The sequence below is a fragment of the Argiope bruennichi genome, chromosome 1 (genome assembly GCF_947563725.1).
Source record: "Argiope bruennichi chromosome 1, qqArgBrue1.1, whole genome shotgun sequence".
In the NCBI taxonomy this organism is placed as follows: domain Eukaryota; kingdom Metazoa; phylum Arthropoda; class Arachnida; order Araneae; family Araneidae; genus Argiope; species Argiope bruennichi.
The window spans coordinates 128,293,715-128,311,184 of NC_079151.1; the positions used below are offsets into that span (position 1 = coordinate 128,293,715).

The window sequence follows — 17,470 nt, forward strand, 5'->3', positions numbered from 1 at the left end:
TAAATTAACTCATTTTTCTTTTTCTTTTGGCTTGATCAATTTTAAATGCATATCGGGCGATACATGAAAGCAAAGATTCAATTGTGCTAACTAATATCTGATGACAAACAACTCTATTTAGAGTTTTAAAATGATTATATACTACTATTAGTATTGTTGTGGTTAATTTTTACAAATTAATATGACTTCAAACAATTAAAGTTAGCAAACAATCTTATTAAGGACACTCAAATTAATTAATTTTTTGAACATATCTCGTAAACCCGTCTTATGCATGTTCATCTTTTAAAATATATGTTTTCATACCAGGGATTATGTACAGATATTCTCTAAAATACATTTAAAGGTACAACTAACACTAGCTATTTTTTAGAATTTTATATCTAGTGATTTCTTTTTAATCTTTTTTATTTTCCAGCTATTATCATATATCACAAGATCTTCAACAAAATTTTTAGGGATATCTATATATTGATCGGTTTTTAATGAAGAAATAACGAATAGCAATCCTTACCGGGTTTGTCATTTACGGTAGTATAAAACTGCTTAGAAAGCTTTAATTTTTTGAATATGTCTTCAGTTCAAATGGCATTGGAATATTGCATATCTCTTCAATTTTTTTTTATCTGTGTCTTCCTGTCGTTATCATATTATTTTCTCATCTAGGTACAGAACAACGATAGATAACATTTATGATGGTATAGAGTTGTTTGGAAAGCTTTTATTGTTTTGAATATTTATTCAATTCAAATGGCACTGAATTATTGCATATCACCTCAATTTTTTTCTTTCTTGTTATTAACAAATTAATTTCTCATCTAAGTTTAGAACAAGAATCTTACAGATTCAAAAAGGGCATAGTGATATTGTAAGATGGTATATTGTTATTTTCTTCTATTTGTAAAGAATATAAAAATCAGCATATATGTGGACAAAGCACAAAAATGTCATCAAGAATGCTGATTCTTCAATTGCAATATTTTAGATTCTTTCTGTAAAACCATCGTTAAAAGCAAAAGAACAAAAATGCAGTTACATCTTGAACAAAGCGAGTCTCTGGTTGACTAGGGAGCTGTTTTCAGAGATGAAAGCAGAGGATCGGTGTCTTGGCATGGGCACAAGTAGACTATTCAAAACGACGTTGTTTCATGACAGGAAAGAATTCGGAAATTGTTGATTTTTTCTGAGGTATTACCTGTTCTTTGAGTTTTTCCCGCCGGGGTGCTAGAAAGTCTAGACATGTTTAGTCTGTAGAAATGTTGATATTGATATTTGCTCCAAAGTTACATAATAAAATGAATGTACTTTTAAAAGACGGAATAATATCTTCCTTTAACTGTTTACTTCTATTTTACACTTGTATTTTCGATGCTGTTTTCAAAAATATGCTGGGCAATTAACTAACTTGTAATATATCTATAAACTAAATAAAAACGTGCCATTTGGTTTTTAAATCAATAACTGCGTTTTTAGTATAAGTAATTAAAAATACCTAGTGAGAATTATGATCTTATATTCAGAAAAAAAATTCGATGCATTTACAATATATTAAAAAGATTTCTTTCAAAATATTTATTTCTAAAATAATAGAATTTAGAATAATAGAAGATGCTGCATTTTTATCCATTATTTAAATATCTTTATAAGATATTTATCTTTTGTAAAATAATATTACAAATTGATAATAAAGACATCAGAACAGAAAATATATAAGTTAATTTGATTCCTTTAACGTTGCTAAACGTTTCTTTCAGAAACGATCAAATATTTTCATCAAGCCGACAGTAAAAATTCCTCAATAATTGCTTTTGAAATTTATTGACAAAAAGAAGAAGAAAAAAAGTGTCACCGTTACCGTTCAGTATGGTAAAACTATTTTAACTATCATTGTAACTGTCATCAAAGTTTCTGTCACTCTTTCTTTTGTTGATCATATGAAAATTTTCATTTACATATAGTAACTGCATCATTTTGAAAAGAAGATGATGGATTTACATCCAAATTTAACCCTTTATAATAGCATCTCCAACAGATTCATGCTGAATCCCTAAAAAAGTGCTAATGAGAGCATTATGTCTGGTATTTTAAACTGAAGAAAAGATTTCTGTCATTTTTGCTGATAATCTACTTTATTTTTCCCATCTGCATTTGTTCTACTCTTTGGGAAGATCGACATCTCCCCTCCCCTATTCGTTCTTCGTCCACCCCTTTTGTCGTCTGCAACGACCCCGCCTAATATTCTCTCTTCATCTTCTCATCCGAACGTAATTCCAGAATCTGCTCCATCCTCTTTGCTAATCTGGTTGGCACGCGTATCTTCGGAGGCACACACGTTTTCTTTTACCTGCAGAACGAGTGGACGAATAGAGGGTGGTCCATTATTCCGGGGAGAACACTCTTCTGGTTGAACGGATAACCATGGAAAAGCAACGAAGAGGGGAGAGAGAAGGGGACAGTTCCAGAAGACAAGCAGCGAGGCGGGCGAGTGGTAGAGGGGTGTTGAAGTCTTCCAAGGTATCCACCGGGCTCTCTTCTTAATGAATAAAACATCGTCAACTATTGTGCGAGAGGGAGTAATTAAATGTTTTCGCTGACTTGCCAATGGACGACGGCGCGTCGGCGGCCATGTTTGGGTCCGCAAGACAAAGGAACAACTCGCACGGAAAGCAATAAATGACTCTTCTGAAACCGAAAGTCTCGGCTAACTACAAGGAATAGAGAGAATGACCTGGAAGAAAGCTGCCATTGGTTGGCAGTCGTCTCTCGTCCCCCTTCATTTTCCAGAAACGAGGCGAAATAGTTACTCTTAAGCCTTTTAAAAGGGGGGGGGGCGGAGGATGTTGCAGCAGAAATGAATGCATCCCGGTCCGAAGGCACAAAACGGCAAAGGCCTCCCATAGATCATTAACACACACGTGGTAATACCACGCACCGATGACACTGACTACAATCGAAGTCCCTTCCTCAGCGAGAAAGGGCTATTCATTCCGTCATTCATTGGTATGCAAGCATCCTCTGCCCCCTCTCCTGCACCCCCTCTCTCGGTTTGAAAGTTATCCGGCGAACCGGATTTGGCAAATCATGCATGGCTTCGTGCCCGGCTATAAATTTCTGATGCTTTGCTCTCGCTCTCTTTCCCGTTTAAACAAACCAAATTTCCGGTTGGGGATGTTAATGACTGAATCGACTTGGGGAAGGATGATCTTTCTTCCACTTGTCAAGGAATAGAATATCCGAAGGAGAGAACTACCCCTTTCTCTAGCCACTAAGATGATCTATTAAGTCTTTTGTTGGAGGGGATTATTCATTGATATGTGTACAAGGCAAGGGAGAGGGATGTGGACGAATGAAACGAAATGGATTTGAGGGATGCATCCATATTTTCCGACTCATGCTGCTTAGGAGATATTTTATATTGGATTGTTCTAAATCTGGAAGATGTTGACGAAGTTTATCGATGAATTCATTCATGGCTGGTGGAGGTTAAATCATTCGAGTATTATTAGAAAGTCGACTACAACTGAGAACTCTTAGACCAGTTATCTCTGTTCATAAGAATTATTTTTCAACCAGCTTCGTTGCTTTTACAAAAATCCGGCCGTTAACAGAAAATTAATAAGTGTTTCAGGAATAAACTTCTGATTGCTATCTAATTTTATAATACAAGCAGTATAAACATGCAATACCATATGTTATTTGTGCGTTTATGAAATTTCAAAAATAAAGCTTTATTTTCTGTTTTTCAAATTTATTTTAATAATAATTCACTCTAATTTATTGAAATACTTCATTTCAAATTTGTTGAAATAAATTTAATTTATTTAAATTCGAGGAGTTTCCTTTTCATTCTAATCTAATTCAATTCATTTTACTTATTTCTAAAACATTAAAAACAATATCCGAAAGGAAACCAAGCATAATTCCATACAACGGTATTACTAATTGCTTTTTCCTTTGCATATATCATTTGTACACTTTTTTCCCCTTTTTTTTATAATCTAAGATAACTGAATCCATATTATCATATTTCTGTGTTCTTGCCTCCTTTTAGAATACAATTCATGATTTTATATATTGCGATATTTTTCTTTTACCTAACTTGTCAGGAAATATATAATTTAATCGTTTTGTTGTATTGCCTGCTTTATGAATGTATACTATTCCACAAAGCGATTAATGAAGATGAAAAGGAAAATCGAGGTGAAATTAAGACATTTTATTTTAAAGTACATAAATCAGCAAAATGAAAATGAAAATAAATTCAGTCTGAATTTTTCGACGATTGCATGGCTTTGTTGAAAACAAGAAGACTATTCGGCTTTCATCACACTAGGTAATTATGACATATAAAATAACAATCGTAAAACATTGAAATCAAAATATTTGGAAAGGACTGAAAAGGACTTACTTCAGTCGAGTTTTTCTTGAAGTCTCTGCTGAGCTCAACGAGTTTTTTCCTGGAGTTGTCACTCTCATCTTGTCTGTTGGCCAACTCTGTAGCAGTGACATCAAGGGCTTTCTGTAAGAATACATAAAATTGAATTACTGATGATGCCTGTGGAACTTATAATAAAAGCGTTTGCAAAAATATTCATTTCTTTTCATGTGACTTCGAGAGTTTTTAAAATAAAATGAGCACTGTTATAAAATTTTAAATAATTTACTCTAAAAGAAATGTAGGAACTTTTTCAATAAGATAAGAAATTTTAAAAAAACTATCAATAAAGTATATTACTCAAATTTTAATTCAACTGTTTAAGACTAAGTTGTATGATTCATGTCGTCTTTCTATTCTAAAATAATGTTGAATTCTTCTGTAAATACTGCGAAGATTAGAATTTAATAAATCAAGTGGGAACAAAGACAAAATCATTTAAACATTTTTGAATAATTAATGGAAAAAAGTTCAGAATAATAAAAAAAAATTATATTTTAATAATTGTTATGGAAATGAATTTGAATTTAAATGGAAAAAAAAAACATAATATACCATTTTTTATCTGATTTTAATTTAAACATGGGATTTTATTATAAAAATTAAATAGTTTTAATGCCTAAATAAATATTTAATTACTTATATTGATCTTTAAATATTTAATGTTGATATTTAAATATTTAAATACCAAAATATTTATTTAATATAAAAACAATGGCATTTTCATAAATTCTGATAACTTACTCAGAATCGTTGTATAAAATTAATAATATAAAGAATGCATGATAACTGAAGTAAAGAACGTATAATATTAAACTGTTAAACTTAAATATTTATCAAATGTCTTTTTTCTCTCTTTTTAAATGAAGATTTTAGAGTAATTCATACAGTTTAATTAATGAAATTCTAAATAATAAATTATGCTACTTTTCTGTCAATCCTATGAAAAGAATTGCCAAAGTTGTAGAAATTTAAATAACTCCATTTTGCAGTATATTTTCATAACCAAAATTTTTATAAAGCATTAATATAATTTACGATGTTTGATGCTAAAACTGTTTGAAGATTTTCAAAGTTAAGCGTACCATCTTTCGTTTCTAAAGGTCTGGTATTTGAATTAAAATTAAACCCATTATGGCGAATAAATATGAACGCTCGAGTTATAAATTTCCAAGCGAAGCTATTTCAGAAGCTCCAGCCTGCTTTCCTGCTTCGGAACTCAAATAATAATAACTTTAATGTAATGCATTTTAATGCAATTAATCACTAGCGGAAAATAATTATCGTTCAAACCGTCTCAATTCTTCGTATAATATCTGACATGTGGTGGTGGAATAACACATAAAAAAAACTATCGTGATAGACTAATATTTTAAAACGAAGGGGGGGGGACTTCCCACCACGGCTACAGAATACTTTAATCAAAAGCTAAAAATGAAAGGAAAAAGCCACAAAAAGGTAAAAAACAAATCAAGAAATCACGCCATTAAATCGTTTATGCGGAAGCATTTTTTAATCAAAAGTAAAAGCTTCTCCCCTGGAATAATAAACAAATGAATCTGAAAAAAGAAGCAACTCTCCAGCTTTTTACCTTCCACTCACCTTTATACGCGAAGTTTCTTGTGTTTCTTCTTAATGAAGATGTCTAGCCCAAAAGCACCCTGAAAGATAAATGATCTTTGAATCCGAACGGGGGTGTGGGGAAGCTAGATTGAATGCAAAAACGGTGACCCCCCCACAATGCAAGGTATTTGCTCAGAAATTTGTACCACGATTACATATCGCACGGAGTCCCTCGGTAAAGAATTTTCCTTACGTCTAGAAGCGAAATTTAACTAGTGTCGGGACAACATTTCGTGACGAATTTAAAATGTCTACGTTCCGGCATTGCTGCTCATTTTATTTGTTTCGGAATAAAGGTTGCCTATTTACTTACTCGATGCCATTTCCATTTGCAGAAAAGTATTAAAAAAATAAACTTCCGACTCGGAATTTTATTCCGCCAATCGAGCAAACGATTCTTTTCTCTCCTGGCAGGCGGTGGGTCCTATTTGACTGCCTTTACGGGTCTTCGCGTGTTGGAATCATTGTAAGGGGCCGACCTTATTGAAGTTTTCTTTTATTATTCCCGTTTCTCCATTTTAACTTTTGCATATTATAACAGGAAAGAACCCTTTTCCCCCACGAGAAGTGATCGCCGCCATCATACTTTGAGTTACACTTTACACGAAAACTTCAACGAAGAAACATTTTGCCAATAAGCTGAACAAAATCACCGCATTCCGCAAAAACAGATCATGACGGACTAAAATTAGTTTTGCTCAGAACGCGTATTCCCGCTAAGTTATCCGAGGTTCGCGTGGGTCTGAAATGAAATTGGCTTTTACCCTAGAGATTGCAGAAAGTGGGGAGAATTTTCCCTTTTTTTTCCATCATATGTTTTAGGTTTAAACGATAACTGTAACTGTGTTCGGAACCGTTATGTTTCCTAATTTTGAGGAAAGCTTTTCTTTCTTTTTTTATTATTTCTAAGCTCAATTTGCACGCTACAAAGTCATTCGAATAATCGTATTAGGAATGTTTGGGTTTTGAAACGCCGAGAGAGAATAATTAATTTATTTTTATTATGATTAGAATTGACAGCAGATCTGTCATCGCAGAAAACGATGAGAGTTTTAACGTCTTAATTTCGGTTGTTTTCTTACTTTTCATTACCTTTGAGGTATTTGTTTCTGAAATATTTAATTTTCAAAGGATTTCAGGTTTTTATGAAGCTCGAATACAATATAGTTAAATCTACGCTTGATGGCATTAAATTTTATCGTAATTATTTTCATCATATATGTGGAGAATTATTGAAAAAATATTTTTGATTTTATTGTGATTTAAAATAAGGATTGAAAAAATTAAATTGTCCACTTTGATTACAAACAAGTATTATTTTTAGTAATTGGAGATTTTTTTTTTAATTTTAAAAGAATTTATAATTAAAATTGGTGATTTTTTTAAATAAAAAGTCATAATAAAATGCATTTGATGTAATTTAAATTAATTGCTTTGTTTAAGAACATTTTTGATTTTTTTTATTAAAATGGAGAAAACTTTTGCCTACTGGATTAGTGCGATTTTTTACAAAATGAATTTACATTAACAAGAGTAATAGCTTTTTAATTTGATGCTTCTCAAGTCCAATTTAATACGACAGAGGTGCATTGTGTAATTGATAAATCGAAGCATTCTAAACATTTTAATATTTATCTTCTGAATTATTTCAAGATTCACGTCATACGATCATACGTTAATCATAAAAACAAAATCAAATGTAGTATAATAATTCTGGATTTTAGAGCAGAGAAATAATAATGTACAATATTCTTATGTAAGCTCATTATTCCAAATAATTTCAGTGACTCAGGATTATTCTTTTAAATATTAATACACCAAGCAACACTTAACAAATATACAATTCCCTTATATCATAATTTACATTAAAAACACTATTTTAATATTGTTTTAATTATCAGAATTTAATTTTGCCGTCGCAGGATTTGAATGATAAATCTTATCTCTTCTAGGCCCAAAATCCTGTGACATTTATCATCTCCAGCAATTGTACTAAAAAAGTTTTAATTTGATATTTAAGAGTATATTATGTATGAAGTCATGAAAGTTATTCCTCATCTAAATCCTCGTTCGCTTTGTAGGTACAAGTTAATTGCTATTTTATATATTTCTTCTAACTGGAAAACGCAATTTAGGTTTACTCTGAAATTCATAAAAGTGCATTGATATTCAGCGAAACAATATTCATTTTCTAGAGTTTATTACTGGAACTATAAAAAATGATTCATGCGATTTTAATGAATCTGTATTTTAATAAAACATAATCTATCTTCAGCTCATCATTGAAAAACCGATATTAAAATACCTAAATTACATTCTCTTTATTTTTAGATTTTTCTGCTGGAGGTCATATTTTCACGTGTGAAAATAATACGAGAAGATACTGATTAATATTCGGAACAATCTTTTACAACGTTTAATTAAATAGACATTTTGAGAAGTAATCCATCAACTCTTGTTTGAGTTTTATTTATGGCGGTAAAGTTTTTCGACTTTTAATTCCTAAGTTATTTGTGTGGTCCAGCCCCCTAATCAATCCATTGATTACTTATAATCCTTTAAATTTGTCAAACTTGATCATTATTCAGTTTTTTTTAGCAGTTGAGTATCATCCCGACAGCTTCGCCAGTGTCGAATAATGACCGACAAGAAAATTCATTTAAACCTGATATGATCGAACGCCTCACTAAAATAGATGGATGTTGTTAATTCATTAACCACCTTGCCTCCTTTACCCTTCAAAAATCGTCTAAATGATAATGCGTAACTCAGGGTGACAAGCAACGGATGGTCTTTTCTTGGAACAAGGGTCCTGCACGAATAATGTCACGTCTTGGAGCAAGTGATAATGACCCCCCCCCCCCTCCACTTTTTTTTAATAACTTCGGCTTGTCAGGTAGACTGTTCAGAAGTGAAAAATCAGAGCTGATGCGCGGCGCAGAAAAAAGGCGGAGTAACCTATTAAAAAGAAAAGATTATCAAAAGTGGACCACCCTCAGCCTAAAGGCGTGGCACGACTGTCGCCCGCGGGCCCCCACTGCGGTACGGCGCACGCCGAGACTCATCTAGAAGTGTAATAGCCCTGAAAATTAAGTTTCGCGGTGTTGTGTCTTGACAAATGTAAAAGACTTAATTGCAAAAGGATACGATGGATGCCCCGGAGGGATCATATGATGTGTGATTGGCGATACTTAGATAAGATGCGTTTTTTTTTTTTCTTCTTTCTTTTTCTTTTCTTTCTTCTTTCGTCGACTCTTTGGCATGCTAGTCACACCAATCGATAGATAGAAATTAATAGAAGATTTTGATGATTTTCAACAAGAAAAAGTTATATACGAGTCAGTGCTTAGTAGATTATCCATGTACCAACACCATACTTCATGAGTCATTTTATTGATTAAATTATTTTTCAGGAATGCAAACCATAGCAACCATAGCAAAAAATACTTTTGAAAGGTATAATCATAAATGAAAGCAGGAATTTAAACAATTTGTTGGGGGTTGCTTTATTTCTGACTTATCATAAATAGACGTTTTTCATGTTACGTTCATTTCACTTCAATTTTAGCTATCGGGAATAAGGAAGTAATGATCGATACTTACTAAATAATGTCTAAACTGCTATAATACAACATTTGAGATTCTTTGGCGGAAAAGAAATTCATTATTCCAGTTATTAATTATGCTAACTGCATCCAAAGTTGAATGTAATATGATCTGATTTTTTTAAATATTAATACCTTAATTCCATGATTCAATTTTGATTTCTATTTAAGGAATGAGTATACATGAGCAGATTAGATGATAGGCGGAAAGATCAGGAGATTAATTATGATTTTTCCATTTATGCTACAAATAATACTCCCTTTGATCGTCTGAAATAATGCAATATTATATGCATATACGATAGGAAACTTTTTCATAAAAGCTAAAATTATAATTAATTTTAGTTGGGAAGCATTATATATATCATTTCTTACAACGAAGTTGATTTATTTTATTTATATCCGAATGCTGAAATTATGATTGAGCTACTCGATTTAAAACTAATTTATTAAAATTATACATTAATTCTTCGTATCATTTGAATGCAAATTCTTCTACTCATCATTATTTAACTGACAGAAAGAATAAAATGAGATGGAAACGAGAATAATAAATAAATATGAACGCATGCAAGGCACACACATACACAGAGAGAGAGAGAGATCCTTCGGAACTTCCATCCCCATAATCCTTCAGAAATGGAAAGATATTGTATAAAACAAATGTAGTTTAAACATTACCAATACCTAATTTCCTTAATCATCTGAATTAGTAATCAATTTTCCTATAGAAATTGATTACTCAGTAATCAATTTGAATTGTATTCATCCTCATAGGAATACCATAGAAATATATAAGGGAAATTTTTACTTAAGAGTCCCATTCTACTTAAAAAAATATTGAGAGTATGTAGCGATTAAAAAAAACTGATAAGATAAATTGGTTCGTTTGTGTTTGTGTGTGACTTGCACAATTAATGCAAATATCCTTCAATTAATCAAAAAGATTCAGTTTCTTAAAAATAACATATATTATAGAAGTTGCTAGTTTATTCTGCCGATCAGTGTCAGAAAAATGTTGTCACTAATAAATCATTTTTTTAAAAAAATAGGTCCATGACTAGAGATGATGAAAAAATATAATGAGCTTAAAAGAGTTCCATAATAACAATAATGACATAATGACAATATAAAATATATTGGAAAGAATTAAGTTTTTATGTCGAACCATTATGTGTTAAACTATATTGAGAAACTCTTCTAGTTACCTGATGTTCATTTAAAATAAAAAAAGTAATTAACATTTTTTTCTTGATTGAAGAATAATAATTACAAAAATACAATTGAAGTACATTTAAAAATGGAAAAAAAGTAGAATATCATATTCTGAACTCGAAAAACAGGGTCAAGAAAGTGATTAGCCTAAATTACTCAAGTTCTTCAGAAAACATATTAATTTCAACACTAAGAATGCAATCACCGAATTCCAATTACGTGTTTAAACAGATCTCATCCGAGGAAAAATTGCGAATCAGCCTTGAGGCAAAATGGCGCCATTAAAAAAATAATAGCATTGACAACACTAATTTGGGAGCATGCGCAACGAATATCACGTAAGACAAAGAAAAAAACAGTCATCGCTTGAATGGTCACGTGACAGATGGATTCTAGGGGGAGGTGAACTTCACTAGTTTCCCTTTCCCATTTGCCCCCTGAGTCCAGGAAGGTGTGAAAAGTTTATCGGAGCAAAAACCCTCTTCACCTTCAAGGAAGGAGGGGGAGGATTTACTTGAGAAACAAAAAAGTGGAGTCAGAATGGGAGGTAGGGAATGGGTTGGGGGTGTGAACTGAAGAAGTCCGAAACAATCGTCGCGCCACTAAGTTTGCGGTTATTAATAAAGTATTTCATTCCAGAGCCTTTTCGTTTTCCCGGGAGGGTTTAATCCCCAACCAAGCTGGCAAGTAATTAGTATGATAATGTGGGTGAGAAGGAAAAAAAAAAAATTCCATAACAAGTCCAGAAAATAAATCGTTCGTTCACGCCAACACTGAGAAGAACTTTTGAGGGGGTGATCAACTAACACCCGATTTTAAGCAAAAGCGGCAGCTTGAAAAGTGAAGAAGTTTACTCATTTCTTGTGACAAAAGTTCAACATCTTGTTATAAACTTGTCGTTCATGCTTTTCGTTATTTTTTGTCTCATTAAAATTTGTCTTAAGTTGATAACTAACATTTGTATTAAAGGGCAAAGATGATCTTTCAGTTGATAGGATTTGAAAAGAAATGTCTTGGAATAGCTTCTTACCTTTCGTATTCAGTGGGCAGAAAAAGGTGAACATTTCAAATAAAATGCTGTGTGAAAAGTTATATAACATTTTATTCTGCAGAAAATGCTAATAATGAATATAAAAGTTCTTTATAACAATCGCGAATTTATTATATGCATGTTCCTCCAGAAATGTGGAAATATTTAAACGATGCAAACAGTATATAAGCTAATAGTGTTTCTTGATATACATATTTTTTTCGACTTAAAAACTAGATTTTAAAAAGATTTTCTTTCAGAAGTTCCTTAATGGCCTTCTTTGGTTGCGATTCCATGTTTAAAAATTTGAATGAAGGAAATAAATATGAATTACTAATAATAAAAAATATCAAATATCAATACTTCTTTTTTATGTTTTAACAAAAAATTTTTTAATGATAAGATTCTATTTTTATGAATATTGACAAATATTTGAAAAATAGCTAGACAATATAAATTTGGAACTCTTAATTTACAAACATGTGGATTCAATGATACCAATTTTTTTTTTTTCATTTACTTTGGTGAGGAAAATGAATGATATTTATGAATATCTTTTTTGATAATTATATAGATATATAAAGTTTTAGTCTTATTATTTTTATTTCACTTCTTCAGAATACATGGCAACTATGAAAAAAAGAAGGCACGTGATATTCTTAAAAATCATTTACTCGCAAGAATAAATCACACCTAGTAAAAAAAAAGAAAGAAAAGAAGCGTGTAACATAAAGAATTAAATGTATGCATTTCATGTAAAACGAAATTACTTTTTAAATATTTAGATTATTATTTCTAAGTATTCAAGCTTTACGATTTATATGTAAAGTTCGTTTAATATAAATCAAAAAGATCGATTATACGAAATTCGAATCGATATTGGATCAATTTCGTGTCCCTAAAAATTTATTAAATAACATCAATGCCATAATTAATTACTTATTAGAAGATAATAAATTGTGTTAATTGCTTATAAAAAATATTGAATTATTGAAATACATCATGAAAATTATATAAATATTAATATAAGATAAATATAAATTTATATTAAAAATATTAATATTAGAGTCGAGATATAATTTTTAGAATAAAATAAAAGCGAACAGCAAAAGCATTTAAATGTAGTATAGAACAATTTAAATATTGGATACATATTTATGACAGAATATAGGTTTTTAATAACTGTATAAAAATAAAACACTTAAGGGTAATAAAAAAATTTTAAAAAATCATTGTAAAAAATTCATGAAATCAAAATTTCAAACTAAAATTTAATATATAAATAATTATATTATTTCATAAACTTATGGCTTGATTAATTCAATGTGGGTTTTTAAGAACTAAACCAACCTGATTTTTTAATAATTTTACTAATATTATTAAGAATTATTTTAAAAAAATTTAGAAATTCAATAGTAATAAGACGATTTTTAGTAATAAATAAAGTCGTTTAGTTCTTATGAAAAAGAATTAAATGAATAATTACTATAATAAGAATGAAGTCAGTTAGGGAAATTGGGAATGTTACGCTATGTTTTAGCGAGTTATGTGACTTCGCTAAGGCAATCTAGAAAAAGACGATAAACATTTTCTTGCTTTTTTTCAGTGCCATTTTGTAAGGTTTGTTTACTCTAGTTGCAACCGTCTTAAAAAAAATCAAACTTTCACAAACTCTTTTATTTATTCTTTACATCGCAAATAGGATACTGCAAGTTAAGTTGCGAAGTTACATATTTCTTGGATCTGAAGGATTTTGCAGTTACATGTAAGATTTAATTTTTATTTTTGGACATTCCCCTGAGAAACAGGAAATGGTTCTTATTTATCCTTGAAAATTTTAATCATGGGGTGATTATAAATAGGTATTTAACGTAGTAAAATTTTCGTGTATTTTATATAATTTCGTGTATTTTATTATAAGATAGGGAGTGATATTCGTTATGAACAAAATGGTGTTCGATCCTGCCAATAAAATTTATTAAGAAAACTAGAAATCTGACATCAAAGAAAGAAAGAAACATTATGTTTAAAAAAGTATTTGAAGTTGATGATTGTGACTCTTTACAATAAAAAAAATGGAGGCTGTGGAAATGGAGAAAGTAACATTTCAAATCATCCATGATTAATTTTTAAGAAATATATCTAATTTGATCGATTATGATGAAGGTCCCAGAATTTATATCCATTATGCGTTCCTTTGAGGGATCAACGGACTTAAAAGTGGTCAACTCAACGTGACAGGTTTAAAGATCATCAGTTTGATCAAATCAAAATTTGCTTTAGGATTAATGACAGTTTACGTTTTCTGAGACTTAGATAAATTTATTCTGCTTGGCACTATCTCTGAGTAAATTTTTTCACACATCGTAAATATCTGAGAAAAATTAGACAAATTTAAGATTGAATGTTCTATTTGAAATGGAAGTTCTCTCTTCTACAATTGAATTGAATTTCTAGTTCTTATACATTTTTAGGTTAGTTTCTACATCTCATGCATTCCCTTTACGTGTGACATAACGTTCTGCCATTTTTTTCCTTTTATGAAAGTTAATTTCACGACTTTTACCAATATGATTTATAGGGATAGAATGACTATAAATTGCAAATTGAAGTTATTAAATAGATATGTAATTTTATATGCCATATTTTATGAAACAGCATGCATTTTTATTGAAACAGTAAAAAGACAATAATTTGAGAAAGCTGTGAATGGCCCAGAAAAATTTTGAAGCAAGGAATAGTAGTTTCTATCTCAAATATACTCTTTTCAAATCAATTTATTCAGACGTCGAAATAGGTACTTCCAATCTACTCCCAGTCTCATAGTCTTTGGAATGACTGGGAACGAGTCGAGGAAAATGTAAATGTCACTATAACTGAGACTGGTTATTTAATTCATTTGTAAAAATAAGCATCATTTAATAACTTCTCTAGAACATGATTATGCAAACATAAATTACAAGTTAATTTTCCATCTCATAAGAACGTTTTAAATCGAAGAAAATAATAAAATTTGCAAAATTCATTTCCTGTTACCCTAAGTAACCCTAAATCGAATTGTTTAACCCGTATTAATGTATTAATTACATATTTTTAATAAATCTATAGTGATTTTTTTCGATGTTAGTGTTTGTTATTTAAACATGTTCAGTATTTTTTCTTACCACCAAAGGAAATATTTATTATACTTTTCATATACTATATATTATTAATAAAAAATAAAACAATTATATCCAGAATATTGAAATGAGTATTATAGAATCAGTGAAAATATTTCATTGATAAAAAATCTAAATTTTTAAAAAAATAGTTTTGATTTAGAATTATTATTGAGACAAAACTTAGTTTATCCATTATTAAAACAGGTAAAAACAAATGTGTACTCATTTATTCTAGCATTATCAATTTAAAGATGCATTGAAAATACATCTCAAACAAAGTATTAAATATATTTTTGCTACTAAAATTAAATGACAAGTTTTCAAATGAATTGTTCGATTTAAGCAATTCGTAACATCTTTATACTTACCAAGTGTAATTTTAATATTCATCGATAAACGAATTATGGCGAAAATAAATAAGAGATACATTTAAAATTAAATCCAAAACTCTCTAGAAAAGAAATTTTATTCTCTCTAAGAAGTCGTATAAAAATGAAAATAGAATTTGTCGAATTATTGCCACTAATGCATTTCAAAGAAAATATTTATTAAAAATAAGTAAGCAAACGATACAGAAGTGAAATTGAAATAAATTATTGAAGTAATAAATAAACTGAAACGTTCAATTAAAAATCGTTTGTTCCTTTTATTTTTATGTTAATAATTCTCAGATTTCCTTTTCCTATTCCTTCATATTAAAAAAAAAATAATAATTTTAAATATAAATTCGAACATATATACATACTTTCACATGTCAAAAGAGTAAATTAAATTCTAAAGTATTTTTTGATATTATTTCAAGTAAAGAAACAAGTCAACTTTATCAGATATATGAATTTTATCAAAGATTTCATTTAGAACTTGGCATTGCGAGAACTGGTATTTCTTCCTTATTACTAGGAAAGGTAAGTGAGGTTTTATTAATTTATCATTAATAATTACGAGATTTTATGTGATAAAAACTATTTTGACATGATGCAAAAGGAATTTATTAATCAAATGTTGATAAATTAAGAACAATGGTATTCGTAACGATTTTAGCACTTTAGTTTTACTCGATATAATTATTTATATACATTTTAATCATCAAATGTCATATACAATAGTTTGAATTGAAAACACATTTTTACTGTGAGAAAGTGATTAAAATTATATTAAGGCAGGTACTTCTTGATTAGGCAAAAAATTTACTTTTATGATAACTTTTTAGAGCTTGCAAATGGTATGAATTTGTAAATTTTTAAATATCAAACAACATAATAAATAGTAGTAAAAAATTGTACTAAAAGAAGCAGATACAAATTCCTTTTGAACTTTTATTATATATCATTAAAAATTAATATCTTTCCTTATCTCGTGCTCTCAATATTTTGACAGTTATATTTTATAGTTTACTACTCTTAAGCATTTGATAATTTCGTCATGCGTATGAGTAACAAGATAAAGAAAAGAAAAATTAAAATGAAATCTACGATCGCAAATTTCAAGTTATCCTGTGAGAACATTATTATTTTTAAGTCATTATTTATTTTAATTAATTTAAGTCATTAACTAGTTTAAAAAACAAGTTTGAAACAATCACGTGACTTCCATATCGGTCTCTCTTTCTCTCTCTCTCTCTCTCTCTCTCTCTCTCTATATATATATATATATATATATATATATATATATATATATATAAAATGATAATTTTTTTAAACTTTCCTTTTTAATTTTTCTAGCTGGCAAACAAAGTTCTGGAGCTCGACCGATTTTGAGATAATGTCATAGTTCTATTTCAACCTTTCAAAAACGCATCTGCTGTCAAAGAAGCATACATAATAATAAAGCAATATTGGTAAAAGCAGGTGAATCTTTTAAAAAGCTCATTTGCTTTCAAAGACGCATACATAATAATAATGCAGTGCTGGTAAAAGCAGATAAAAAAATATATGCGATTAAAAGATGATGATGAAAATTGCCATTTATGCTTTATTCGTTGCCTTCGCGATTTCGAGTTTCAAAACTCCCTAACCAAAACAACATCATGTTCTCACATGATAATAAAAAGAAATTATTTTTTTGGATTTATTGTATAAAAAAGCGGCGTTATTTTCAGGTTACAACATAAAACAAGCGTAATTTTTAAATAAATAAATAAATTTATCAATCAACAGGCTAAATAAATAGATTTAATTAACTCACTAGACATTAGATTTACCACTATGTTATTAATATTTATCAAACATAGATTTATTTTTTAAAAGTTTTTATATTTAAATGTGAGTTGAAATCATAAGCAGACGCCCAGAAAAAAGTGGGGTTTTTCAAAAAAAATTATTTAAATTTTATTTCTTGCTTTATATCCTCCAATATCTGGAAGCAATACTGATTTAAGATTAATATAATAGTACCTTAGTGA

The 17,470-nt window shown here is 29.5% G+C and overlaps 1 protein-coding gene and 1 long non-coding RNA gene across 3 annotated transcripts in view; one reads left to right on the forward strand and one right to left on the reverse strand.

Annotated features, from left to right (window-relative positions):
• Positions 1–17,470, reverse strand: part of LOC129977480 (homeobox protein cut-like 1) — an 826,328-nt gene that overhangs the window by 533,536 nt on the left and 275,322 nt on the right. For both annotated transcript variants that reach the window (XM_056090683.1, XM_056090600.1), the window contains exon 2: positions 4,409–4,519. In XM_056090683.1, the coding sequence (XP_055946658.1) occupies positions 4,409–4,519 (111 nt within the window). The remainder of the gene's footprint in view (positions 1–4,408; positions 4,520–17,470) is intronic.
• The window catches only part of LOC129980807 (uncharacterized), a 240,026-nt gene that overhangs the window by 210,600 nt on the left and 11,956 nt on the right, over positions 1–17,470 (forward strand). The window lies entirely within an intron of this gene.